General features: G+C 45.6%; 1 protein-coding gene across 1 annotated transcript in view; it reads right to left on the reverse strand.

Annotated features, from left to right (window-relative positions):
- Positions 1 to 856: 856 nt before the first annotated feature.
- The window catches only part of LOC149366854 (FGGY carbohydrate kinase domain-containing protein), a 45,824-nt gene continuing 22,419 nt past the window's right edge, over positions 857 to 24,261 (reverse strand). The window contains exons 5-12 of the mRNA XM_089552737.1: positions 22,188 to 22,316; positions 20,911 to 21,002; positions 18,471 to 18,578; positions 12,347 to 12,411; positions 5,876 to 6,026; positions 5,062 to 5,136; positions 4,040 to 4,160; positions 857 to 2,214 (exon numbers count right to left, since the gene is read on the reverse strand). Of these exons, the coding sequence (XP_089408863.1) occupies positions 1,901 to 2,214; positions 4,040 to 4,160; positions 5,062 to 5,136; positions 5,876 to 6,026; positions 12,347 to 12,411; positions 18,471 to 18,578; positions 20,911 to 21,002; positions 22,188 to 22,316 (1,055 nt within the window). The 3' untranslated portion in view covers positions 857 to 1,900. The remainder of the gene's footprint in view (positions 2,215 to 4,039; positions 4,161 to 5,061; positions 5,137 to 5,875; positions 6,027 to 12,346; positions 12,412 to 18,470; positions 18,579 to 20,910; positions 21,003 to 22,187; positions 22,317 to 24,261) is intronic.

The raw sequence follows: 24,261 nt of genomic DNA on the forward strand, positions 1-24,261 counted from the left end.
GGTTATGGTGCTCGGCTGATGACCCGAAAGACGCGGGTTCGATCCCGGTGGCGGCGGTTGAATTTCAATGGAGGAGAAATTCTAGAGGCCCGTGTACTGTGCGATGTCAGTGCACGTTAAAGAACCCCAGGTGGTCGAAAATTTCCGGAGCCCTCCACTTACGGCGTCCCTCATAGCCTGAGTCGCTTTGGGACGTTAAACCCCATAAACCAACCAAAAGATGATATAGCCATGCTGTTCACGCTCGCAACAGTGGCGAACAGCAATGACATATGCCTCGACGAGTGTTTCCGGTGTTTATTTTATGACCGATAACTTCCCTTTTTTCCTCATAATTTGTGCCCCAAAATCGCCATCGTACAGTCCACGCTGTAAGGAAAAAATAAAACCTTTAATGCAAGTCCAGTTCACGTACACGAGCTATTGACAGGTGCTGTTGAAACGTCAACGCACATGAAAAACGCAATGCACAAATTGCGCATGAAAAAAATAAATCGATTGATGATCGGCGTGCGGTGTTTCTGATTCGGAAAAAGAATGCATGCAAGTTATAACTGCACCAGCGATAGCAACCAGTGGACAATGCCACAGGATACACAGACGGTTGAATAATATCAGAAAACGCGTCAATAATCTGTTTCATTTCTCCTTTTATGCGATAGAATTAGAGCCCTCAAAGGGCCAAAATGTGTGGACGGTCATAAAATTTGCCCATTGGCTGGAGGGCTCGAGGTCACCACACTGGATAATTCCCATTGGATGGAGCTACCTGACGTCACCACACCGGAAATGACGTGACTTGCGGTGAAGACATCAACAGTATCTAATGCTATCGCATTGCCAACACAATTTACTTAGGTGTGCTTGTGATTTTTTTTAACTACCACATCTGCACTCAGTTCAGTCCCCCATCTTTCAACTAATAAGCCCTCGCATCTTATTGCCTTGATCTCTCTAGATGCAAGATTAACTGTGTTCTCGGAACGTTAAGCACCAGTGCTGAGCTGCCTCTTACACAGTATGGCATTTGAAAAATAGCGCAACCATTCGCTACTCTCGGCCAACAGCAAAAAAATCGGACCTCGAACTCTCTCTGAGTCCAAGAAACTCCGAGTCCATCTATGAGTGCACTGTTTTTCCTTTTTCATTCGGGTACTACAAACTTCGCCCGAGCGGTACAGAACCTCTACGGTACTATTCGTCCAATTAAGCCAACTAACCGAGAACATGGCGTTCTTTAGCATAATACAGAACGTTAGTTACACCTTCATTCACAGACAACTGCAGCAAACTCGGGGGGTTAGGTAAACTGGTTAGTTTGAATTACTTGTGATAATGGTCTGATAGGAATGTGTGCCACAATTGAGATGGTCATTCTCTCGAGAGCACTTGTACAGCGCTGGCGACGTACCGAGGCGAAGCAGCAGTTCTTAAATTGCGCGTGAAAGATAATGTCGATTTATAGAAAAGTGCAAAATGCTGCGCCTTACGGACGCGCTGCTTTCGCCCTACCATTGAACAAGCGGCAGGCTTAAGACCATGGCGTCTGAGCAGCGACGCCTAGACTGCAGAAGTAGTCAGACCAAGGACGAAATTTGAGCACGCCTTAATGCGAGTGCGTAGCACACTCATTGTGCTGCACAGCAACTGCTGTCCTGTCCATAGGACCTTCGTTTCGATCACATCGTTCACCTGGGAATGTAGAATAACGGTGGATATAAGCTCCCATTTGAGACCTCTGTTGTCAGATCGAGGGTGACAGCACGTCTTCTTGCAATGATGTCCACGCAGTTTTCATGCTAACCGGCAGTCAGTAGTTGCAGACATCGCCAACCGCGCTCCACCTTCTGGCATTTGTTTTTGTTTGTTTGGAAACTGCAATAAAAACGACGCAAGAAAGCTAGGATCCCGAGCACGAAGACGGAGGTCTGGACGGTGGCCTCGACGGCGGCGTGGACGGCGGTCTGGACACGGGCGCTCCTCCGGACATGATGTCCCGCAAGCGCTGCTGGCATTCCAGGAGTGCCCGGAAGGCAGCATACTTGGCGTCGTGAAACCGGCGTTCGCTAGGCCGCGGCGCTAGCACGCGGCCCGTACCACCCATTCTTAGCATGGCCTCCGTAACGCTCTTGTAGCGGCCGCTGGCGCTTGCCGCCAAGATGGCGCCGCCCAGCAGCACAGACTCCGTCTCCGAAGGTAGTAACACAGGTAGTCCTGCGTAACGAAACAAGGAAACCTCGCGTTTGCGGAGATCAAACAGTAGCCCTTACAATAATGAATTTACACACCCAATAAAAAAATTATACATTGTCACAGTCATCTAGTCCATAGACCAGATTCCAGAACCATTCTATATTAAAATGGTAAATTGGTTTTTGAGGAAAGGAAATGGCGCAGTAATTGTCTCACATATCTCGGCGGACACCTGAACCGCGCCGTAAGGGAAGGGATGAAGTTAGGAGGAGTGAAAGAAGAAAGAGAGAAAGAGGTGCCGTAGTGGAGGTCTCCGGATAATAATTTCGACCACCTGGGGATCTTTAACGAGCGCCTTACCACTGAGCCACTCCGTTTCATACATCAGGTGCATCGCTGTGAAAGGTATTAGGGAAGTAGGCCGCGTTTCGATGGAGGCGAAACGCAAAAGGCGCCCATGTGCTGTGCCATGTCAGTGCACGTAAAAGATCCCCAGGTGGTGGAAGTTATCCCGGAGACCTCCACTACAGCACCTCTTTATCTCTTTCCTCTTTCACTCCCTCATTCCTCCCTTGCCGTACGGCGCGGTTCAAGTGTACACCGAGATATGAGAGAAAGATACTGCGCCATTTCCTTTTCTCAAAAACCAATTTACCAAACAGTCCGCGAGAAAAAAAAAGCGAAGCGTGTTACTCTGCACTTGTTTTGTGGCCGATTGGTCTAAGGAATCAGAAAGCGACAGCGGGGCGTCCGCAGAAAGAGCGCGTTTAATCAAGCTCACTATAGAAGCATCATGTAACAAGGCTGCAGGCAAAGCAAGCGCTATTTTTTTCTCAGCACAAGCAACGCACTTACGCTAGTTTCGCGATGTTTGATATCTCGCTGTGCAGTTCGCGCGCGACCTTTCCACTCTCTTCAGCAGTGCCCGAGTGAAACGCATTTCTTCAGCGTGCTGCCTGTGGCTTTGCGTTCCGTATCTTTCTCGGCACCACATTTTTATTGCGTATTGAACCATTCCAAGTACCCCCGCAGGTGAGCTCGCTGACGACGACTTGCTGACGACGGTTCGCAGACCTGCACTCAAAGCGGTGCCTCCGACTCTCTCGGTGTGAAAACGCTATAAACCCGTGCTAACGTTGGAAAGCACATTAGAACTTGCCACTTTTCATTGCTCATTTTTCCTTACTGTTAACAGCGGCACAGCGTGCAAACGCACAGTATTCTTCGCAGGCCTTCAATGGCATGTTTCCAGTGGCCATGCTGCCGCTTTCTCCCACATACAGTGCATACGCCACCACCTGATGTCCAGACCCTTGGACTGTCAATGCGCCTTGTGGTGTTCACTGTGGATACCTTTAGAAGTCTGTGGCCCAGTGCGGAAAGATGGTATGACGGCTGCTTCAGAGAAATCAAGCAACCAGAGATTGACGCCCAGAGAGATTATCATCTTCGACGACCACTGAGTGATCCTGTTGCTATCGCTGCCTAATTGTTCTGTTCTATTCATAGAGGGCACAAGCTTTCCCTTGATGAGATTCGTTTAAATGCCACGCCAACCTTCCATTGAGTTGCCCATGACGCCGAGCATATGCCTGTCGTCACAGCCATGCAACCATATCAGTGCTCTGTTACGGTTACTAGGGGAACCTGGGTCATATTCGTATTTGCACTGAGCTCATCTGACAACATCTGTTAAGATGTACCTTCATTTAAACAGAAAGAAAAAATGCAAAATGAAACAGGATGTTTACTTCTTAAGGCAGTCTCTGCATTGCTCCCTAAGAGGTTGCAAACTAGTTTACAAGAAATATTGGCAATCATGATTGTCTATTGGCTGGGCACCCACCTGTGGCGTCTGCGTGCAGCTCCACGTAAAGCGGATTCTTGGTTAGGCCCCCGCACATTAGCAGGCTGGACACTGAATGACCTGTGTCTGCCAGTGCGTCCATGATGTGCCGCGTACCGTACTGCAAAGACGGAGCGAACGGACAAGAAAAGGTGAACAGTTAAAAAAAAAAACTAAATGTTTTTACTACTACTACTACTCTACTTGCCTGTATACCTAGTGATGCTTGAGAGAAAAAGAGTTGCCATTACGACAAAGAGATTAGAAAACGAAACAGACGAGAATTTCTCCACGGCTACCGGTGGGATGAATATATATGCGACATAAATAAAAAAATGTCAGTTTTAACGCCGTTAAATCGACTATGGCGTGGGAAAGCAGTTGGTTTCGAATTACCTTTACTATGGCCTAAACATTGCCTTATCTTGTCCTTCGAATTCACTTGACTCTTGCCTGGGCATTGCCTTACATTGTCAACAAAAACAATTTCTTTTAAACTTTCGTACCACGTGACCTTCCCCTAGTCACACCGTATCCAAGTCATTTCATCTCGAAGGTGAAAGCTCGAGGCCTCGAAGACCCATCGGCTTCTTCAGGTTTGACGACGAAATAGTGGTTTCGCACTAAAAGTCTATGAAGAAAAAACCACGCAAAGAGAGCTGCGTAGTGATATCGAGTATGTCGGGTCAACAGGTACGGCATTCATTGCCGACGACCGTTCCTGGCGCGTGTTTTGGCAGTGCGTTGCTCTGGACGTTTGCGCTGGCTCAAACTTAAGGGCAGTTTTTTACTACGTTCACCGCGAACGAGAACCCTTGAGAAAATATTGGATAATTATTGCTGGCAAATCTTTCTGCACGGCTTTAGGTCCGCTGAAAAAGAGTGTGAATCGACAACCTCACGCTACGGACTCCTATCGTTATATTAGTATACAGAAGGTTATGCATTTGCTTGCTCGCTCGATGAAAGTTGCGATTCATAATGGAGCCGTCATTTTTGCCGCAATGTCTACGTCGACTTACAGCCAGGGCTTGCATGGTGGCGAGGTACAGCTTAGCGAGGTCCTCTTCGCCAGCGGAGAGGGTTAGTCCGCTAATCTGTGAAGGAAAAGGGCAGTGACATTAAAACTTCCTTTGTACAAAGTTACAGGCCGCAGGTTGTAGTCCTCCAGGAAATGTAGAAAGAGTGAGGTACAGTCGCGGGTAAAAAAGATCAGCACACGAGACGGAACACCAGAGCGCCGAAATGGCAACGCGTGGCGCTGCGGGTGGCGAAGAGGCTGATAACGAGAGTGCCGGGCCGTTCCCATTCTACAGTATTAGGGGGGTTCAGCGGACTGCCACGGACCAGCAAAATTACTGGCTAAAAACAGCGCTATCAGCGATTGTTCCCGCGAGTTCCTTTTGACAAATCATCGCGGACATAAAAAAACAGTAATAAAAAGAAGCCATCTTTGCTTGATAACCGAGTCAAAATAAATGCCGCATGCACAGTCACGTAGGGTCGGCACTTCAACGCTCGGGCGGTGCACGCTTGATAAAGCTTACTTCCTGCCGTCCCCCCCCCCTAGGCTGCAAACATGGAAGCGGCCCGTTAGGCAGGTCTGCGTACCGCAGCGCCGCGTGGTGAGATATACGAATTCTATACGAGGTTTTTTTTATATCGCGAAAAATGGCCACAAATTGGTTTTCCTGAAAACGAAAGTATTCGCTCGAGTGACTCGTTTTCTTTTCGGTGCCACCAGTATATTGCTGAAATCTACCCGAAAATTGTCGCGAAATACTGCAGGCACTAAAATAACGCCCGATACGCGCTTGCGGAGGGTGCACTACCGACCATGCCCCGCAGACCAGGGTCAGCCAGCGGAGACCGGTTTCCGTGGAAGTCTGGCCACACGTGCAGGTCCGCAACCAGCTGCGAAGGAGAGTCGAGGCCACGCTGCTCGCACATGGACCGAAGCATGGCGTTGAGAGTTTCCTCCGGTCTCCTGCGCATGGTACGGCGAGGCGAGAGACACGATTCAGCGAATTCCGGGATGGCTCCTGAAGTAAGATACTCATTTTTGTAGCGAAAGCTACATTTTCTACGAACTTGCGATTTCGCAGTGGCGGTGCTCCGAGGAGCCACAGAGAACGACCTTGAGCCGTTGCCTAGCAACCGCCGCAGCTGGCGGACGCCGCGCCATCTGGCATGACGTCACACCGCGCGCCTCACCGCGGAGCCGCCGCCGCCGTTTGATATGACGTCACACCGCTTGCCTCATCGCTGCTCTCGCCTCTGCTCGCTTCGCCAACTGTGTCACATGCCTGATAATATGTCGGAGGATTGAAAAGGAGAGCTCGCAAGCGCCGCAACCACAGTTGAGGCCTTTCACTTCGTATATCCTGGCATAGCCGAGCTAAGCCACTAACAATTTTTATTTAGCCTTTCATATGCTAAAACCCGACAGAAGTGATGGCGAACTGCGACAATGAAGCCTTTCCTGAGCAAAATTTCGTGAGAGCCGTGCAATTCATCTCTTAGAGCGTATGGAAACGGGAACCACATTAGCTGGTGCCTGCTCACCAAGTTAATACGAGAAATCGAGAAAATTTGCCGCATTCCATATATGATTTAGGTACCAAAATGCTAGACATGGCGAAGGAAAATCGTTAAAAAAAGGCGGTATAATCTCGTTCAAAAGCACTGCTATATCCTCAATACCTTTCGCAATCACGTTGAAAAAAAAAATGGAAAGCGCACTTAACCTCCGCCTTAAGGTTATATGACACGATAGCGAAATGGTTTAATTCCCATATATGCAGACGGTCATTATATATGCAGACGGCCATGTAATTATTTAATTGAACGCTAAAAAACGTTAGAAAATACAGTGAGACGTCACGATAGCCATGGACGTCAATATAGTACATGGACATCAGAACCTCCACGGACGTCCATATAGTATGTGATGTGAACGTTTCGTTTTCGTATTAATTTGAGATCAATGCGGGTAACCGCATTGATCTCAGAGTTTTTATCCGCATCTGCTTCTTTATCTTGATTCAAAGTCGTGTAAGCAGGACTCTGCCAGCCCGAGGCCATTGAGGAACGTTGTCGCCTGTCATTGTAACGCTCTGTTTGCACGCGGCGTTCAGCTATTGCGCCAATTCTCGACAGTATTTCATCAGAAGGTAACTAAACTATATATATTCACTGCATTAATCATTAATCGCGCTGATAACGCGCTCCGAGAGTGCTGTAACAGCGGTGGTCTTATATATAAAGATACAAGAAGGACATAAAACAAAATATGAATTACTTGCGTGACACGGCACACCTTTCACTAAATGTACAAGTTTATCCTAGCAGACACAGCGAACTGTGGCATATTCCAACCTGCCGCACAATATATGGTACGCATAGTCTAGCAAACACGTTGCCCCGTCTTCTAAATAAGTTTCAAACTGCACAAGTTGATCTTTCACGTGCATGCCGCCAAGTTATACACGACGTATGTGCCACTTTATAGATTCATTGCTTCTTTATCCCTTCACTGCTTCTTTATCTCTTTCGTTTCCGTATAGTGTTGACCTGATTTCAGTAACCGAATTCCTGTTGTTCGATGACATGTATTTTTCTGTTTCCTTTTTTTGTTACCATTTTTTGTTGTACACTTCATTCCGTGTCATTTTTCTAATAATATGCAAAACCATTTTTGACAACTATTGTTTGCATTTTGAGATGCTATTTGTTCAAAACATTTATGTTACCTGCTGCCCTGCAATGTAGGGGCCGAGGGGCACGTCAAGCCACAATTTCTGGCTTTTTTCCCTCGGCCCTCACCATGTGTACATGGGAAATAAATTGAAATAGAAATTTTATTTATTATTTTTTTTATTTATTTATTTGAACATACTGTTAGTCCCTTCTTGGGACTGTTACAGGAGTTGATTTATAAATAACAAGATGCAAGTTAACAACACAATAAAACAAAAGCCAGCAATCAGGTTTAAAAGACAAGAAATCAGCATTCATATGCGGAATCACATCAAATGAAAAACAGAAAACGGAAGAAAGCCAACTCTGGCCTTCAAAACATGTGTTCAAACACGTATCAAAGTATTCATTAATACAATCATACATTTGGTACATAATCGAGTGAGCAAAAAAAAAGCAACATAAAACCAATACAGACTATGGATGGTCATCAATTCTGGCTTGATGACAAAACTGATGAGACTGCAAGCTCCATGAATTTTTCTAAGGAATGCTGCGCAGTTATAGATTTATCTAGGGCGTTCCATTCCCTTACTGCTCGGGGAAAGAAAGAAAAATAATATGTGTTGTTAGCACAGAAGTATTCATTAATCGTAAAATCATGCTTGTGACGTGTGCCTCTAGAACGGTTAAAACTAATGTAAGTAGCAGGATCCATGTTGAATGCATTTATTTATTTATTTATTTATTTATTTCGTGTACCCTCAGGGCCAGAGGCATTATAGAGGGGAGTGGTTACAAAAATTTAAGAAAAAAAATGTACAGTGCAGCAAACTAATTAGTAATACAAAAATGATTGCTCCTAGTTATACATTATTAGCTGTTGGGTTCTTGGTGTGCTGGTTAATAGTATATAATAAACAAAATACACCAAATACAGCGCAGCAATACAGTGAAAAACAAACAAACAAAACGCTCGTACAAAAAACAACAAGAATATAGAATTAAAAAAAAAGATGATGCTCCTACTTATACAAAGTTTTCTAATGCTGTTTTGAAGCGTTGGTTGTCAGTAATGGTAGCGGTAGATGCAGGAAGGTGATTCCACTCAGCAGCTGTGCGCGGAAGAAATGACTGAAACATGGCATTGGTTTTGCAAAATGGAATTCCGACTTTGTTATTGTGATCTAGCCTTGATGAAATGTATTGGGGAGGGGAGATCAGTTCGTGGCGAAGTGAAGGATGATAAAATATCTTGTGGAAAAGTGAGAGTCTAAGGGCTTTACGGCGAGATGCTAAAGATGGCAGGCTGAGATTTAATTTCATTGCAGAGATGCTGGCAGTTAATTGATTAATTGATATAAAAACTTGAGTCTATGAAGTTTTACGCGACTTGATAATGTGTCGAGGCCTGCGCGGGAAAGCAGCTCCGTGGGAGAGTCAGTCCGCCGGTATCTGTGGTAGATAAAGCGAACCGCTTTTCGTTGAACTGATTCGAGCATGTGTACATCTTTTTGCATATACGGAAACCAGACGACGTTTGCATATTCTAAGAATGGGCGGATAAGGACCTTATACGCGAGTAACTTCGTATCTGATGTTGCAAAGCGCAAGGCGCGTTTAAGGAAGTATAAACTACTCATGGCTTTTTTGGTAATATTTTGTACTTGGGCTTTGGAGCTGAGATCGTCAGAAATAATCGCACCAAGGTATTTCTTTTCAGTTACTGTTTTAAGAACTTCGTTGCCTGCGCCATAAGGGAAGCTAAGTTTTGTTTTCTTATTTGTGACTGACATCACTACAGTCTTTTCCATGTTGATCACCATTTGCCATGTATTACACCACTGTACGACGTTGCTTAGAGCTGTGTTTAACTTTTCTTGGTCTGCTTGACTGTTTATTTTTTGATATAGCACGCAATCATCAGCAAAGAGACGCACCTTTACATCCACGTGATATGTTATGTCATTTATGTATAGAATAAATAAAAATGGTGCAAGCACAGAGCCCTGCAGCACACCAGAAATAACCGGAACAATGTCAGAGGCATGGTCATTGTATTGCACGTATTGTTGGCGTTCCGATAAGTAGCTGGCTATCCACCTCGTAACGGGACCGTCGCCAAGTATCTTATTTAACTTGAAGTTCAGTTTGGTATGCGTTACACGATCAAAAGCTTTCGAGTAATCAAGGAATATTATGTCGGTTTGGCTTTGGTCGTTGATTTCCTGCGCGAGGTCATGAAAAATTTCTGTGAGCTGGGTAACAGTGGTCAAGCCTGCTCTGAAGCCATGCTGGTTATGATGAATGATGTTCTTGGTCTCGGTGTGTTCTTTAAGAAATTTTAATAAAATATGCTCAAGTATTTTGCAACAGGTACATGTGAGGGATATAGGCCGATAATTAGACGGGGACGTTACGTCTCCTGATTTGTGAATGGGAACTACTTTTGCTATCTTCCATTCAGCTGGCAGACAGCTGTCCTCGAGTGACTTGGAAAATATTAGATAGAGGTATTGGCTAATAGGTTCAGCATAACGCCTAAGAAAGCAGTTCGGAATTTTATCAGGACCGCAACTCTTTTTTTCATTAAGGTTCAATAACAAAGAAAGAATCCCATGTACACTTATGACTGGAGCGCCTGAAAGTTGTGTTGACTCATTGCTATGACACGCGAATGTTCCTAAGACATTATTGTCGGCAGTGAAAGTGGATTGGAAGTAACTGTTAAATGAGTCAGCTTGCTGTTTTCCGTGTGTAGGTGAAGAAGCAGTCACATTTTTTCTATTTATATACCTCCAGAACTTTTCCGGAGAATTTTTGATGTAGTTGTTAAGTGTAGTGCCACAAAATCGTTTTTTAGCCTCAAGTACCTTATTCTTTAGTTCTTTTGTTAGCTTACTTATGTTTACCTTTAGCTCTAAGCTTGCTCTTTGCCTATTTCTTTGCCTTAACCTACTAATTTTTCGTTTCATGTGAATTATATCTTGAGTAATCCACGGGTTGTGCTTGCTAGTGGCCTTCTTTATCAAAGGGATAAAAGTCGTGATGCAGTGCATCACATGCTCTTTAAATTGTGCCCACAAAGCGTCAACAGTAGTACTACTATGGACATACAGATCATAAAAGTCATTGAATTCATGAATGAGATAAGTCATGACAGCCGCATCATTCGCTCTATTGAATGCGCGCACATATTTTGTCGGGCCACGCAGACGGTCCGATTTCGGCAAGTTTAGTGTAGATAGTACCATTTCATGATCAGAAATACCTTTTGAGACTTCCACTTTACAGTCGTCTATGTTAAAATGGTTACTAACAAACACCAAGTCCAGTATTGAACTGGACGTTCCTTGCACGCGAGTAGGCTCACTAACAATTTGCACAAGCTCCAAAGTAAACAGGATATGAAACAAAGCATTGCTTGTTTGATCACCTGAACTTAAAGTATTCCAGTTAACAAGTGGGCAGTTGAAATCACCAGCTAGTATGATAATAGAGCCATAGGCGTATTTATACATATAATCGAACAGCAGATCTAGGTATACAGTTTCGGCATTGCAAATTGAAATTATTGTCACGTGCTACTCCAAAGACAGAACAAATGCCTTCCATGCCTCCTTTTTGAGTCTTTTTTTGTTCGCACAGAATTCAAATAGCAGGACTACAGCGGTCTGTTGAGCACAGTATGAAACCACAAAGGAGGCGCCGCGACAAATACAATGCGGCGGTTACCGTCTATGTGGTTCATTTGAAATTCAACCTTGAGCCAACGCCACCTTACTTGTTCTCACCGAGAACGGTGATGTTCACGACCACTTCAAGCGTTTCATTGAAGAACTCGCCAGTAATTACGGTTGCCCAGCCCTCATATAAAGCCCCTTAACAGGGTGATTTACGGAATTGAAAACAAATCTTAAAAAATAAACACTCTGTCACCTTTTCTTCCTTTCTGCACTTTTTTGCGATATTTTTGTAAGGACTCGTTCTATTCCAAATTCAACTCCCATCTAGACTGCAGTGCTTTCTTGTGTGCTTGCTAGTTTCTGTGTACGGAGCCATTCGCTTTCACTTCGTGGCGCACATGCCACGTGTCATTTCCTCCCCCGCTTGCGCAGCTGTGGTCGCCGCTCCTCGGTGCTCCAACCGAGGTAGGGCAAAGAACTTCACTAAACCTCCACGTGGCTTGCGCCCCACGGAGTCGCGTGGTTTGATGGACGTCGCTGTGCACGCACCACAGGCTCGAGCTTTTTTAAGTGCACGAGAAATGGGCAAAATTCGTTGAGCCACAGCGACAAGGGTGATCGCGTTTTCAGAATTCTTAAAACTATTGCAGCTATTACTAATGGCCAGCGAGAAACCTCTAATAAAACCAGGCGCCTATCTGCAACAGTTAATGGCTGACCATAAGAATTTACTTAATCACTTTACAAGCTAACATGATTCGCTTCTTTTTGTCGTGTTCGCCAACAGTGGTATTAATATGCCGAAAAAATCGTCTTTACCTAAAAAAAAAACAAGTTTCTAAAAATTAGTGCCGGGCTTCGCTAAAACACCTGGTATAGCTTGTTACGAGCGCCATGGAACTGATCGAAAAAACTCACTCACCGGCCTGGCTTTGTTTTCTCTACTATCTGCGGGTAGGCCGGATGAGTCGAAATCACGTGGTCAACCTGCAGCGGACAGATCAGGAGCGCCACATATTAAGTACGAATTGTCAACCGCTTATGCTCACTCACCGAGAAGAGTGTGCCAATATGCCTTACTAGGCTGTCCACTGCACCAGGCTTTTGTGCGAATAGAAAGGGTATCTCACTCACAAAGCTATAATGAAAGCTATAATGAATTAATGAAATTCACCTACCGCCCCGCTTGAGTTTGATTCATTACTACTGATCAGGCATGAACATATAAATTACCTAGCAAAGTTCGAGGTTAGATTAGTGCGTGTGCTTCCCTTATATACCACATATATATACGAGGAGGTACCCAAAAGAAACCGGACTAAATTTTTTGGTCGGCAAAGCTTCTGCGGTACCGCGTTTTGCCACTAGGAGCGTATAGAACGAACATTCCAGAGTCAGTAAGCCGAGTGCCGTCGTTGAAGGAGGTCAGACTAGTTTAGGCAGAGTTTTAGAGTGACGACTGTTTTGTGTGAATGTCGTTTTTGCAATGGCTGATTTTCGTGAACAGCGTGCGCCGGTGAAATTCTGATTTTTGCTCGGAAAAAGTTGAATGGAAACTCTTTAAATATTAAGAAAGACGTACAAGGACGATGCTATGGGGACAACTCAAGTGTTCCTGAATCGAATCCTGAATCAAAGCAACAATCATGCCAATGGAAAACTTCAAATTCACCTCGCCTCAAGAAAGCTCGTCAGGTGAAACCAAACCTCAAAACAATGCTGATTTGTTTTTTCGACGTGAGAGGAGTCGTCCATTGAGAATTTGTTCCTCAGGGTCAGACAGTTAGCCAGGCTTTCTACATGGATGTTTTGAAAAGATTGGGCAACAGTGTGCGGTGGAAGCGGCCAGATTTGTGGCGGTCGGGTGACTGGTTTTTCCATCATGGCAATGCCCCTACTCACACAGCCCTGTCTCTACGACAATTTTAGACCAAAAATGGCATGACCCCTATTCCTCAAACTTCATACTTTCCCGACCTTGCCCCGTGCTACTTTCTTTGTTTCCTAGAATGAAAAAAAAAAAGGTGAATGGAAAGCGTTTCGCTGATGTTGCTCAGGTGAAGAAAAAAACGACGGAGGCACCGTCAAGCATCACAAAAGATAAATTTAAACAATGTTTTGAAAAATGGAATGAAAGATTCGACAAGCGTATCATTGCAAGTCGGGAATACTTTGAAGGAGATTGAAGGTCTGTGCTTAAAATGTGAACAAATATGTTCAAACAAAAATAAGTCCGGTTTCTTTTGGGTACCCCCTCGTATATATATATATATATATATATATATATATATATATATATGGTTGCGAAAGCATGGAGTACTTGACTGCTTACAAGAGTATATAGCGAAGTATACGCTTCGAAACGTCGAGTAGAATAAATATGTTTCCTTTAACGAAGCGTATACTTCGCTATATATATATTTAATGCAGCAAAAAAAGGGGAAAATCTTGGCACGGTATGTAGTAGTAAAAACGTAGACCAACGTTTGAAACGCTTGAAACAATTTATTGACGTTTCGACCGTGGAACGGCCTTCGTCAGAATGTCACAAACATTCTGACGAAGGCCGTTCCACGGTCGAAATGTCAATAAATTGTTTCAAGCGTTTCAAACGTTGGTCTACGTTTTTACTATATATATATATATATATATATCACTCACAAAGCTATAAACGAGTGCAAAGCTATAAACGAAGGCCGTTCCACGGTCGAAACGTCAATAAATTTTTTCAACCGTTTCAAACGTTGGTCTACGTTTCTACTACTACGTACCGTGCCAAGATTTTCCCTTTTACTGCTGAATTATATATATATATATATATATATATATATATATATATATATATATATATATATATATATATATATATATATATATATATATATATATATATATATATATATATATAAGCAGCTTCAGCTAGGCCAACGCTAAGTAAAGCTGAACACCACTGCAAGGCCGATCAGACGCATAATATGTGCATAAATAAAATGTCCAAGCACATTTAAACACCACACACTACCACTGCAGCCCAATGTCTGCTTAACATGCATATTTACACATCAAGCTGGAGTTCGACATGATGAAGTTAGATAGTGGTGGTTGGTGCCGGAAAAGAGAGGAAGTTTTTTTTATTTAAAGAAAACTACTAAAGGACGCATTCCTCGTCCAAGAACAGGAAGGTAGGTGTTTTTTGCTGTCAGGATTAGATGTTAGCTAACAAATGTGTACTGGAATATACTGCACCTCACGGTCCGTTATTATTATAGCCCCAGGGAAAGAGCTGCACCTGTTAACCTTAGTGCGGCTCGTAGATCAAGTGGTGATGCCGAGGAGTTTGCTCTTTATGTACTATATTGTTAGTCGTTTAATGTGCGCTGTTTGGTTTATGGGGGTTTAACGTACCAAAGCGACTCAGGCTATGAGGGACGCCGTAGTGGAGGGCTCCGGAAATTTCGACCACCTGGGGTTCTTTAATGTGCACTAACATCGCACAGTACACGGGCCTCTGGAATTTCACCTCCATCGAAATTCGACCTCCGCGGCTGGGATCGACCCCGCGTCTTTCAGATCAGCAGCCGAGCGCCATAGCCACTGAGCCACAGCGGCGGAACTCGTTGTTTCACGGCGCACTTGACTGGGCAGACAATATGGCCACCCCTACAACTAACTGCTTCATTGTCTACACAAGCGTTTTTAGCATACTGCAGTTCCTCAGACGATGCCGAGAATATTCAGAAGCTCATTTCATACTTTTTCTTTGTTCATCCATAGTACGGTTTAGATTTCGCCCGGCCAGTTTGTTTTGAAAGCTCCCAACCTCTTTTTAGCAGCCCATATTGTTTACCTTCAGGAGACTGCAGCATATCAACAAGTAACGACTTGATTCGCCGTAATACCTTACGCAATTTCTATATTAGATGCCAAAAAAGAAACTTTAAATGATTCATTGGGAAGCAGCGGTATAGGCATCTTGCATGACAAATGGAATTTGTAAACGTAATAGAAAATGGAATGGCCGAACGGCACTAATTATTAATCATCAGTGTTTTCCTTTCTATCCACACCAGCCCGTTAACTGTTAACAAATACGCTCTTCACAACCAGCCCATTTAAGAGTTAACGGCACTACACACACAAATGCACACTGACGATAAAAAAAAAAGAAGAAAACAGAACGGCACACAACCGCTGGTGTGAGCACGACATTCTGTTCACCCTCTTCGCTGGTACGCGTATGCGCTCGTAATGTGCTTTCTTGACAAAACTAAGTACTCGAGCACGTGACACGTATTCACCACACACTGCCCACAAGGTAAGAAAATGGGCGACTATTGATAAAAAAATCGTTAACGCCCGCCAGTGGAAAGCATATTGGCGCGAATCTTTCTAGTGTTCGTTTATTCATTATTAAAAGCTGCCGGCACGCCGCATTACCGCTTTATTATTGATGAAAGACGCTACCAGATTTATCTCGATTGATCGCATCCAAGCGGAGCTGATTCTACGTTGCCCCAGAATGTTGTAGTAACTTTGCGCGCCGTATCTCGAAAGTTCACTATCAGCTGCAAATTAAATTCAGCGCGGTGGAGACCGGCGGGCTTCTGTTCGACAGCCGCCAAGCACGATTGTTACGTTGCGCAGGTCAGCCCAATAAACAGTTTTCTTTTAGAACTTATGGCCGTCTCCCTCACTGCTTCGAATACAGTCACCATTGCGTGAAAATATACAACAGCAAGACCACACCACATTAGAAATCATTGGGCAGCATTCATAGAATGCGCGCGGTTATTTTGAACAGCGCCATTTACCAACTGCACGCTCATTATGCGTCTTCCATCAAACTATGGGCACCGTCAGTGTGTACAAGGAGGTGTGCAAGTAAAAGCCTACCAGCCAACCGGCAGAGCAGCCCTACCATCTTAGATGATGATGATAGTTAATTTTTATGGCGCAATGACATTTACAGCCGAAGAGCGCCATGGCAGAAGGTAGACTCGTTTGCTCAAGGTGGGGTGTCGAAGACCCATTTCCCAAGCATTTCACCCTGAATAAGCCGAGCACCAGGCCAAGGGAAGCTTGTATCCATTGTATCATTGGTCGGTACCCGGCGGCACTAGGGATCGAACCCCTCACCTGCCGCGTGCGAGGCGGATGCTCAGACCACAAGGCCACCGCTGTGGTACCCTACCATCTTCTACTTCAGTAAAGAACACTAGTGTTCTCTATACTGTGAATTTGGGCAAAGAATGCCTTCAGCCACTGCCTCCTCATAGATGGCAGTGTTCGAAGTAACCAGCCCAAGGGCGAGACATATCCAATAGCTTTGACTTGCCGCCGCGGTGGCTCAGTGGCTATGATGCTCGGCTGCTGTCCCGAAAGACGCGGGCTCAATACCGGCCGCGGCGGCTGGAATTTCTTTGGAGGAGAAATTCGAGGCCCGTGTACTGTGCGATGTCAGTGCACGCTAAAGAACCCCAGGTGGTCGAAATTTCCGGAGCCCTCCACTACGGCGTCTCTCACAGCCTTAGTCGCTTTGGGACGTTAAACCCCACAAACCAAACCAAACCAATAGCTTTGACTTGTATATCTAATAATGACGTAAGCCCCATAAGCGTGCGTACGCCTTGCAGTCTGAATGCTGTATCAGCTGCACACAAAAATGCAGACAAGCATGTTAGAAGGCAAGCGAAGCAGGGAAAGGCAGAAAGTCAGCTCGGCGGAAGAGGTGAGAAAGTTTGGGGGGAAAAGGTGGCGCCGGCTGGCACAGGACAAGGTTAATTGGACGACGACCCATGCAGACAGGTCACCCAAAGGCGCATTCCAGGGGACGAACAGGAGTAGGAGCACGTTCAGCCACTATTAAGACCGGATTGGTTCCATTGCGCTGCGAGCACACGAGAATATTCCAGGCTGCTCTCCCGTGAAAAGCGGGTACAGTGAAAGGCACGCGAAATCATAACCTCATATCCTTACAGTATTGCTTTTTCTGTTTCATCGATCCGCGGATGAGTACGGACTGAACATCGATAGCGTACATTTCATTTTGGACGGTGGCTCAGATTCAGCCTCTCTTGCGGGAAAGGGTCAATTTACCTCCTGTAGCACATTCGACACAGCCTTGGATAAAAGACCGCAGAATTTCTCGCATTTTTCTATCTCCGCGGCAGCCTCCCCACAAGCGTCAAAGCGTAGTATTTGTCAAAATACAATTACGCAGTCACCAACTCATGCAGCCGCGTATCCGAAACATTGTTCATAGTGACGTTGCAGCTTTGTACATAGCAAGCAGAAAAAAAAAGATCACAAAACAAGCGCGGTCCAGTGGCATAATGCTCTCCGAGCGCGCACTGAGCGTTCCTATGGCACAGCGAGTATTACCTTCCAAGGATGCGCAGCTCTACTCCCCTTGCTTGAGGCCTCTGCTCCTGGTCTGCCATTAGAACGGGCCATAGATGAAGGCAACATGCCGCGCGGTTGAAACCGTCATTCCAAATATCAAGAATGCCTTAGGGCGCATCACAAAAGTGTTTTATCAACACCTATATGCAAATACTCAGCGGTACTCACCTATGGGCACAAACGTGGAGGCTAACAAAGAGGGTTCAGCTTAAGTTAAGGGTAACGCAGCGAGCCATGGAAAGAAGAATGATAGGGGTAACGTTAAGAGATCGGAAGAGGGCGGGGAGTGGGTGAGGGAACAAACGCGGGTTAAAGACATCCTGGTCAAAATCAAGAGCAAGGAGTGGGCTTGGACAGGGCATGAAATGCGAAGGCAAGATAACCCCTGGCCCTCAAGGGTAACAGACTTGATTCCAGGAGAAGGCAAGCCTATAGCAGGGGGCGGCATAAAGTTAGGTGCGCAGATGAGATTAAGAAGTTTGCGAGGATAGGGTGGCCGCAACTGGCGAAGGACAGAGTTAATTGGAGAGACATGGGAGAGGCCTCTGCCCTGCAGTGGGCGTAGACAGGCTGATGATGATGATGATATGCAAATTACTGTACGTGCGGTTACAACAGAACGACGCAAAGCGTATAATACGCACCAATGCCCCAGCCGCGCTCTGCCCTGCTTCGCTCAGCCACATGCCTGGAACCATGGCCGAGAAGTAGGGACCCCATACACCTGGCGTGAAGATGCAGTTTTCGTTCGCCTGCGTACAAACGTAGCCAGCAACACGAAAATGTGAACACGGCAAAATACGCACAGACGCAGCGCCCTGGCAAAACCAAAAAGCACCTCTTCTAAGGAAAGAAACTTACAGGACGGATACCCCTTTGCGATTATGATGATAATGATGATGATGGTGAATTTTTACAACACAAGGGCATTTCTGGCTAAAGAGCACCATGGCACAAGGTATTTCCGTTTGCTGAAGATGGGGCCAAAAACTCATTTCCCAAGCATTTCACCCTAAATAAGCCAAGCTCAAGGCAGAGGGAAGCTTGTACCCATTGTATCACCGGTGGGTACCCGGCGGCACTGGGATTCGAACCCCGCACCTCCTGCATGCGAGGTGGATGCTCAACCACTATGCCGCCGCTATAGTCTGGATGCCACTTTGTAACACGACATCGAGCGACAGCTGTTTGTAGTGGTGAATATTTAATAATGTTTTGTCATCATTATTAAAAAATTAATAATAATATTAATCACTACGGCTGTCACTCAACGTCGCGTTATAAAGTGGGGATCCAGACTGCAGCGGTGACTTCTGTCCGTTTAAGTACATACTGCTTCAAGTAGCGCAAGTGATCATGAATGTTCTGGTGGCTGCAGTCAAAACTATAGTGTGAGATTTACTGAACCTTTATTTGCGCTGCTAAGATAGTCAGTAATGTTTATTTATTTCAGGCAACAGTCTTAGGTAGTGGAACACACCCGATCGCTTGTAATATCTTCTGTTTTAATCTTGCTCTTTTCAGTCGTAACCATGTCTAGCTCCTCCTCTGTATTTAACAGTTATTACAGCCTTCTTCTTCAAGAGAAGGTTTCTAAAATTATTCTCTCCTTATGAGGTAGCACAAATATTAGGGTACATCTGCCACCCGCTGGAGAGTATGAAAATACATTTTTTATTGCGGGGTGATAGTTTCTCTCCGATATATAAATTACTTTTAAAATTCAACCGAGACATTGTTTTGCAGGTCAGGTCTAGGACAAAATAGCTTACAGAATAGATACTCTACGCTGACTGTCTGCTCAGTGACTGTTGGCTTCCGTCATGCAACTCTGCAAATGTCACACTACTAGAAAAGATAAGACAACTTTCCTTGTTAAAAAAGTTGGGGAACGCTTAAGCTTCGCCTTTAAAGGTGCACTGAAGAGGAATCTGAACTCGCCTTTTTGCCGCGGGAACTCGATGTACACGTTCCGAGCAATCTTAGAAACTTCGACTTATTGCCCTGTGTGGCCGATTTCCCTAATTAAATCGAATTAACATCCGGCTCCCGCCTTTATTTTTGAATTCTCCCTTAAACGGTGGGCGGAGTCAACCAACGCGTGGAGTGCCTTTCAGCCAGCTCCGTGGAGGCTTTGCTTTCGCTTTATGTTGTTTTTTAGGTTTCCGTCAATAAATAGTTTAATTCGCTAATAATATAGCCGCAAAATAAGCCCGCAAAAAGAAAAATTCGCGCGGACTTTTTGCTTTTGTGGATTAATACGTATTACTCCGCCGATGGCAGAGCGGCAAGCCGCCACGGGACTGGATGAAAGGCACTCCGCGCGTTGGTCGACTCCGCCCACCGTACGAGGGAAAATTCAAAAAAAAAGGCGGGAGCCGGACATTAATTAGATTTAATTAGGGAAATCGGCCACACAGGTCAATAAATCGAAGTTTCTAAGAATGCTCAGAACGTGTAGATCGAGTTCCCGCGGCAAAAAGACGAGTTCAGATGACAGGGAGTCAGTGGAACGCGATCGCCCGTTCAGCGCGAAGCCTAGCCCATTGGACAAATCACTCGAAGTCTCCAGGAGACCTGCCAGTTTCAAATAAAGTTTTCACCACCACCATCATCCAGGAGACCTCTCAACAGACCCGATGCCACGAACGCCAGCATAGCTTCCGTGCCGAACGAACGGGCAGCAAGCCGCAAGCTTCGTGGTGAACGCGCCTTGAATGTGCGCTGCGTTGTTCGCCGCTCACCGCGTGATTTCTGCGTCCCCGCACGGCCCCACTGCGCCGGAACGAGACGAGCGGAAGGCGCCAGGAGGCGCTGCCGTCGCGCGCTATCTGTTCGGGCAGTGCCGTACATTGCTAGGAGGAGGAGGAGGGAGTCGTTTTAGTGGGCGCCGCCTGATGGCGCTGCGTGCGCACCAAGCGAAGAGGAAAAGTAGCGGGCTTCTGAGATTTTTCGCTCACGGCCAACGCCGACGACGCCGACGACGACACCGGCTTTTCTGCGACACGGGGACCTTAACGCTGTCGCGTTAAAACAATCCACTCCTAGCCAGTCCAATAGCACATTCTCTATCCACATACGTACCAGCATGTGGCAAGTCGATGTACCAGCAATGATGGCCAGACGGCGAGAAAACGACTTGGCGAATTCACCTTCTGCCTCGCAGCCAAGTAGACCTATGTGGAAGACAATAAAACTGAGTTAATGAACCCTGAATTTTATGACATTGATATATGTACGAACTTTGTGGGAAAAGAAAGGGTTTTTGTTGGATTTCCTGTGGACCACAAATTAGCATATTTTTGTGCAGCCTTTTCTGAACGCTGCTCACGTCTAGTTATCAGGAGTGGTGTTAAAGCACGCACTTTTTCTGTGTCAGGCACAGACCTCTGTTACAAGCCGCGTACAGTGAGTGGCCAGAATATAGATCTCGAACCTCTGAAAAATGAGCTATTTTGTCTAGCGGCCACTCATAAACCCGAATCAGGAATCAATGTTAAAGTTACTGCTAAGGGTAACTGCAAGAAAGTAGGCATTCCAGAATGATAAAAATTCAAAAATGATCGAAACAGGACAGCACCGTTTAGTTTCAAAAGAATTGTGGGCGGTTTAGCATTGCTAACCACGAAATATTGAGCGAAAGCAGGTTTTTTCAGGCGGACACGAACGCCACGTACCTGAAAGCGCGATTGAAAGCGCGTTTTCTTTTCTTTCGTGACTTGCGCACAGATGGAAGTTGCGGAAGACGAAGACGTGCAATGCACAGCGCGAGAGTGAGCTGCAGTTTAGTACGAGGCGTGATCGGCTGAGTCGAAAGCATAATGCTTTCGTGCAGTGGCCAGCGAAGCTGATATGTTCGGGCCACCACGGGTTCGAAATCCAGTCGTGGCAATATTTATTTTATTTCTCCGCGTTGGCCTAGGTCACCCACGAAGTCTAGTTCATTTCCCGCCATTTCCCGCATCACGTGACTAATTTCAGAGGCTTCACCACACACTGGCATTTTACAGGTTAGGAGGCCAATAGTGACTAAAAAAAATTCGGCACAGACACTTAAGACTACTTACGTGTGAGAAGGCGAAAGCCCGCCAGCTCAATTCGTGAGCCACTCGTTCACTGTCCATAGCACAGTTCACACACAACCAGCCGCTACGACTACTTGCAGTTAACTGACGTGGCAGAGGGAATTGCCTTGCCCGTTTCCAAGGCAAAATCCTCTTTGCCTTTGAGCAATCAATCGATGCAGGCCAAATACAATTCGTATTCAGTGCCCTCTAAAACAAGTTTCGTCTTACCGCACTACATGCTTTTCTCGAATAAAGGGACAGAAAGGAGATGCTAACTCGTCCGAGTGTACGCACCAAGCCCTCCGGCGTGCCCGTCAATGATGGACGTGGCGACGGGTGTGCCTTTCTTCAGCCCAAGCTGCAGCCCAGCCTCCATACTCAAGCCGCGACCGCAGGGGGCACCCGGAGGCCAGAACTCCTGGCCTGAGCAAAGAGAATTTTTTCGCATCGCGGTGAGGCCCGTAAGCTCAAGATGGCAGCACATTTCCCAACTTGAAAGTTGTCACATGCAGGCAAATGGCCCCTAATGCGGTCTGGTCTCGACGCTGCTTATAATGATAACACGTCAGATTCAGACATACCATGCACTTGAAAAATAAGCAAAACGCGGTCTACAGGCCCTGTTGTCCGGCGTATTTAAAATTTGCAGGCCGATTAGACTGGCGCAGTAATCTGACGGTAGCACGGTCACAGAATAGACCTCACACACAAAACAGGCTCGGAGAGAAGGTTGTATTCCTCGAGTTCAAGCTCACTGCACTTTAAGAACTATGTTTGGTTTACTCCTGTCGCCACCTGTTCACCACAGTAAATTTGATCTTAAAGAGAAACTGCTAGGTTTTAGAAATCGACGAGATTAAAGGGGTCGAATGTGTGAAATCTGGAGGTAAAGCACGCGAAGTACTTTTGGGCTTGCATTTGAAATGGTATTATTATTGTGGTTACGTGGAGGGGAAGTAGGGGGCGCATAATGACGTCATGGAAGGTACCGGTACATTTCAACGCATAAACGATTGCTTTGAAGTAAAAAAAACCAACGCCCCCGAAGGGAAAGCCCGCCGAGAGATGTTTGGCAGCATCTAGCAAGGCATGCCAGGATGTGGTTGACGGCAGCAGTAATTTGAAATCTTACCTTCCGTGACCTCACACAGAACTTGCCTACACTTGCCCAGTGGTTTGAGGAGGAGCCTAAATTTCAACCGTCCATTACGTCGCTATTTCGAATGCTAGCGCAAAAACACTCGGCGTGCTTTACCTACAGCCTAAATAGATTTGAATCCTTGAATATAGCGGAATTCTCTAACAGTGGTGCTGTTGCCCTTTAACGCCGCTATGTCCACGCTTGTCTCTTCGGCTCAATTTCACGATTTCAGAACTATGCTTGCAACTGCGTGTTATCGGCCGTGAGAAAAACTGGACGTCACGCCAATATCTGGAGTCCTTGTTTATACAGACAACAGATCACACGCTGAATCGTAACATCGGTAATCTGCCGCCCGCGTACGCTAGATGCCTGCGGCGATTAGTGCGGCGTACTTAAGCTCTTTGTTGGAATTTTTTTCCTTCAGTGAACAAGGCTTCCGTGTGGAAGCCGAAACGTCTGTCATTTTGACTACACCTTTTTGGTCGGTGGCTCTTTATTTTTAACTGCGTGTTAAACGTCGTTTGGGTGCACCGCAACCTAAATCTGTGCAGAGGAACTAGGGCCACATGCTTATGAAAGGTAGCATGGCTGTCAAGTCGTCCGGTCAGTAATCTAGACAAAAACAAAAATAAGGCTTTCTAAGGCAAGTCGCGGCAACTAATTAACTTTTTAAACGTTGAAAAGCAAAGTTCGCTCATTCGTGACGCTGCATTTTTCCCGCAGAAAGCGTAAACTTAGTTCAGAAGCCCACAAGAGCCTTCACTTGTTCAGCGTACTGAATGAACGTAAAAATCAGTCAGAGGTTAGCTGAGTTAAAGCCAATGAAACAACAGAAATAAAGTGTTTAAGAGACTGTTTAATTTGCAGAAAAAAGTTAGGTTAGCGCAACCAACAATGATACAACATTCTATTAACAGGCTAAATATATCGACGGGCGCCCGCCGAAAGAAATCTGGTTAGCCGACAAATATGAAATTCGTTATTCTTATGCTCGTCCCCGCAAAAAAACCAACCGATTTCCGCAATGTTTTGGTTGGTTTTCTGGGGTTTAACGTCCCAAAGCCTGAGGATTCTATTAACAGGCTAAATATATCGACGGGCGCCCGCCGAAAGAAATCTGGTTAGCCGACAAATATGAAATTCGTTATTCTTATGCTCGTCCCCGCAAAAAAACCAACCGATTTCCGCAATGTTTTGGTTGGTTTTCTGGGGTTTAACGTCCCA

Source organism: Amblyomma mixtum, chromosome 1 (genome assembly GCF_055824585.1).
Source record: "Amblyomma mixtum isolate Tamu chromosome 1, ASM5582458v1, whole genome shotgun sequence".
Taxonomy (NCBI): Eukaryota; Metazoa; Arthropoda; class Arachnida; order Ixodida; family Ixodidae; genus Amblyomma; species Amblyomma mixtum.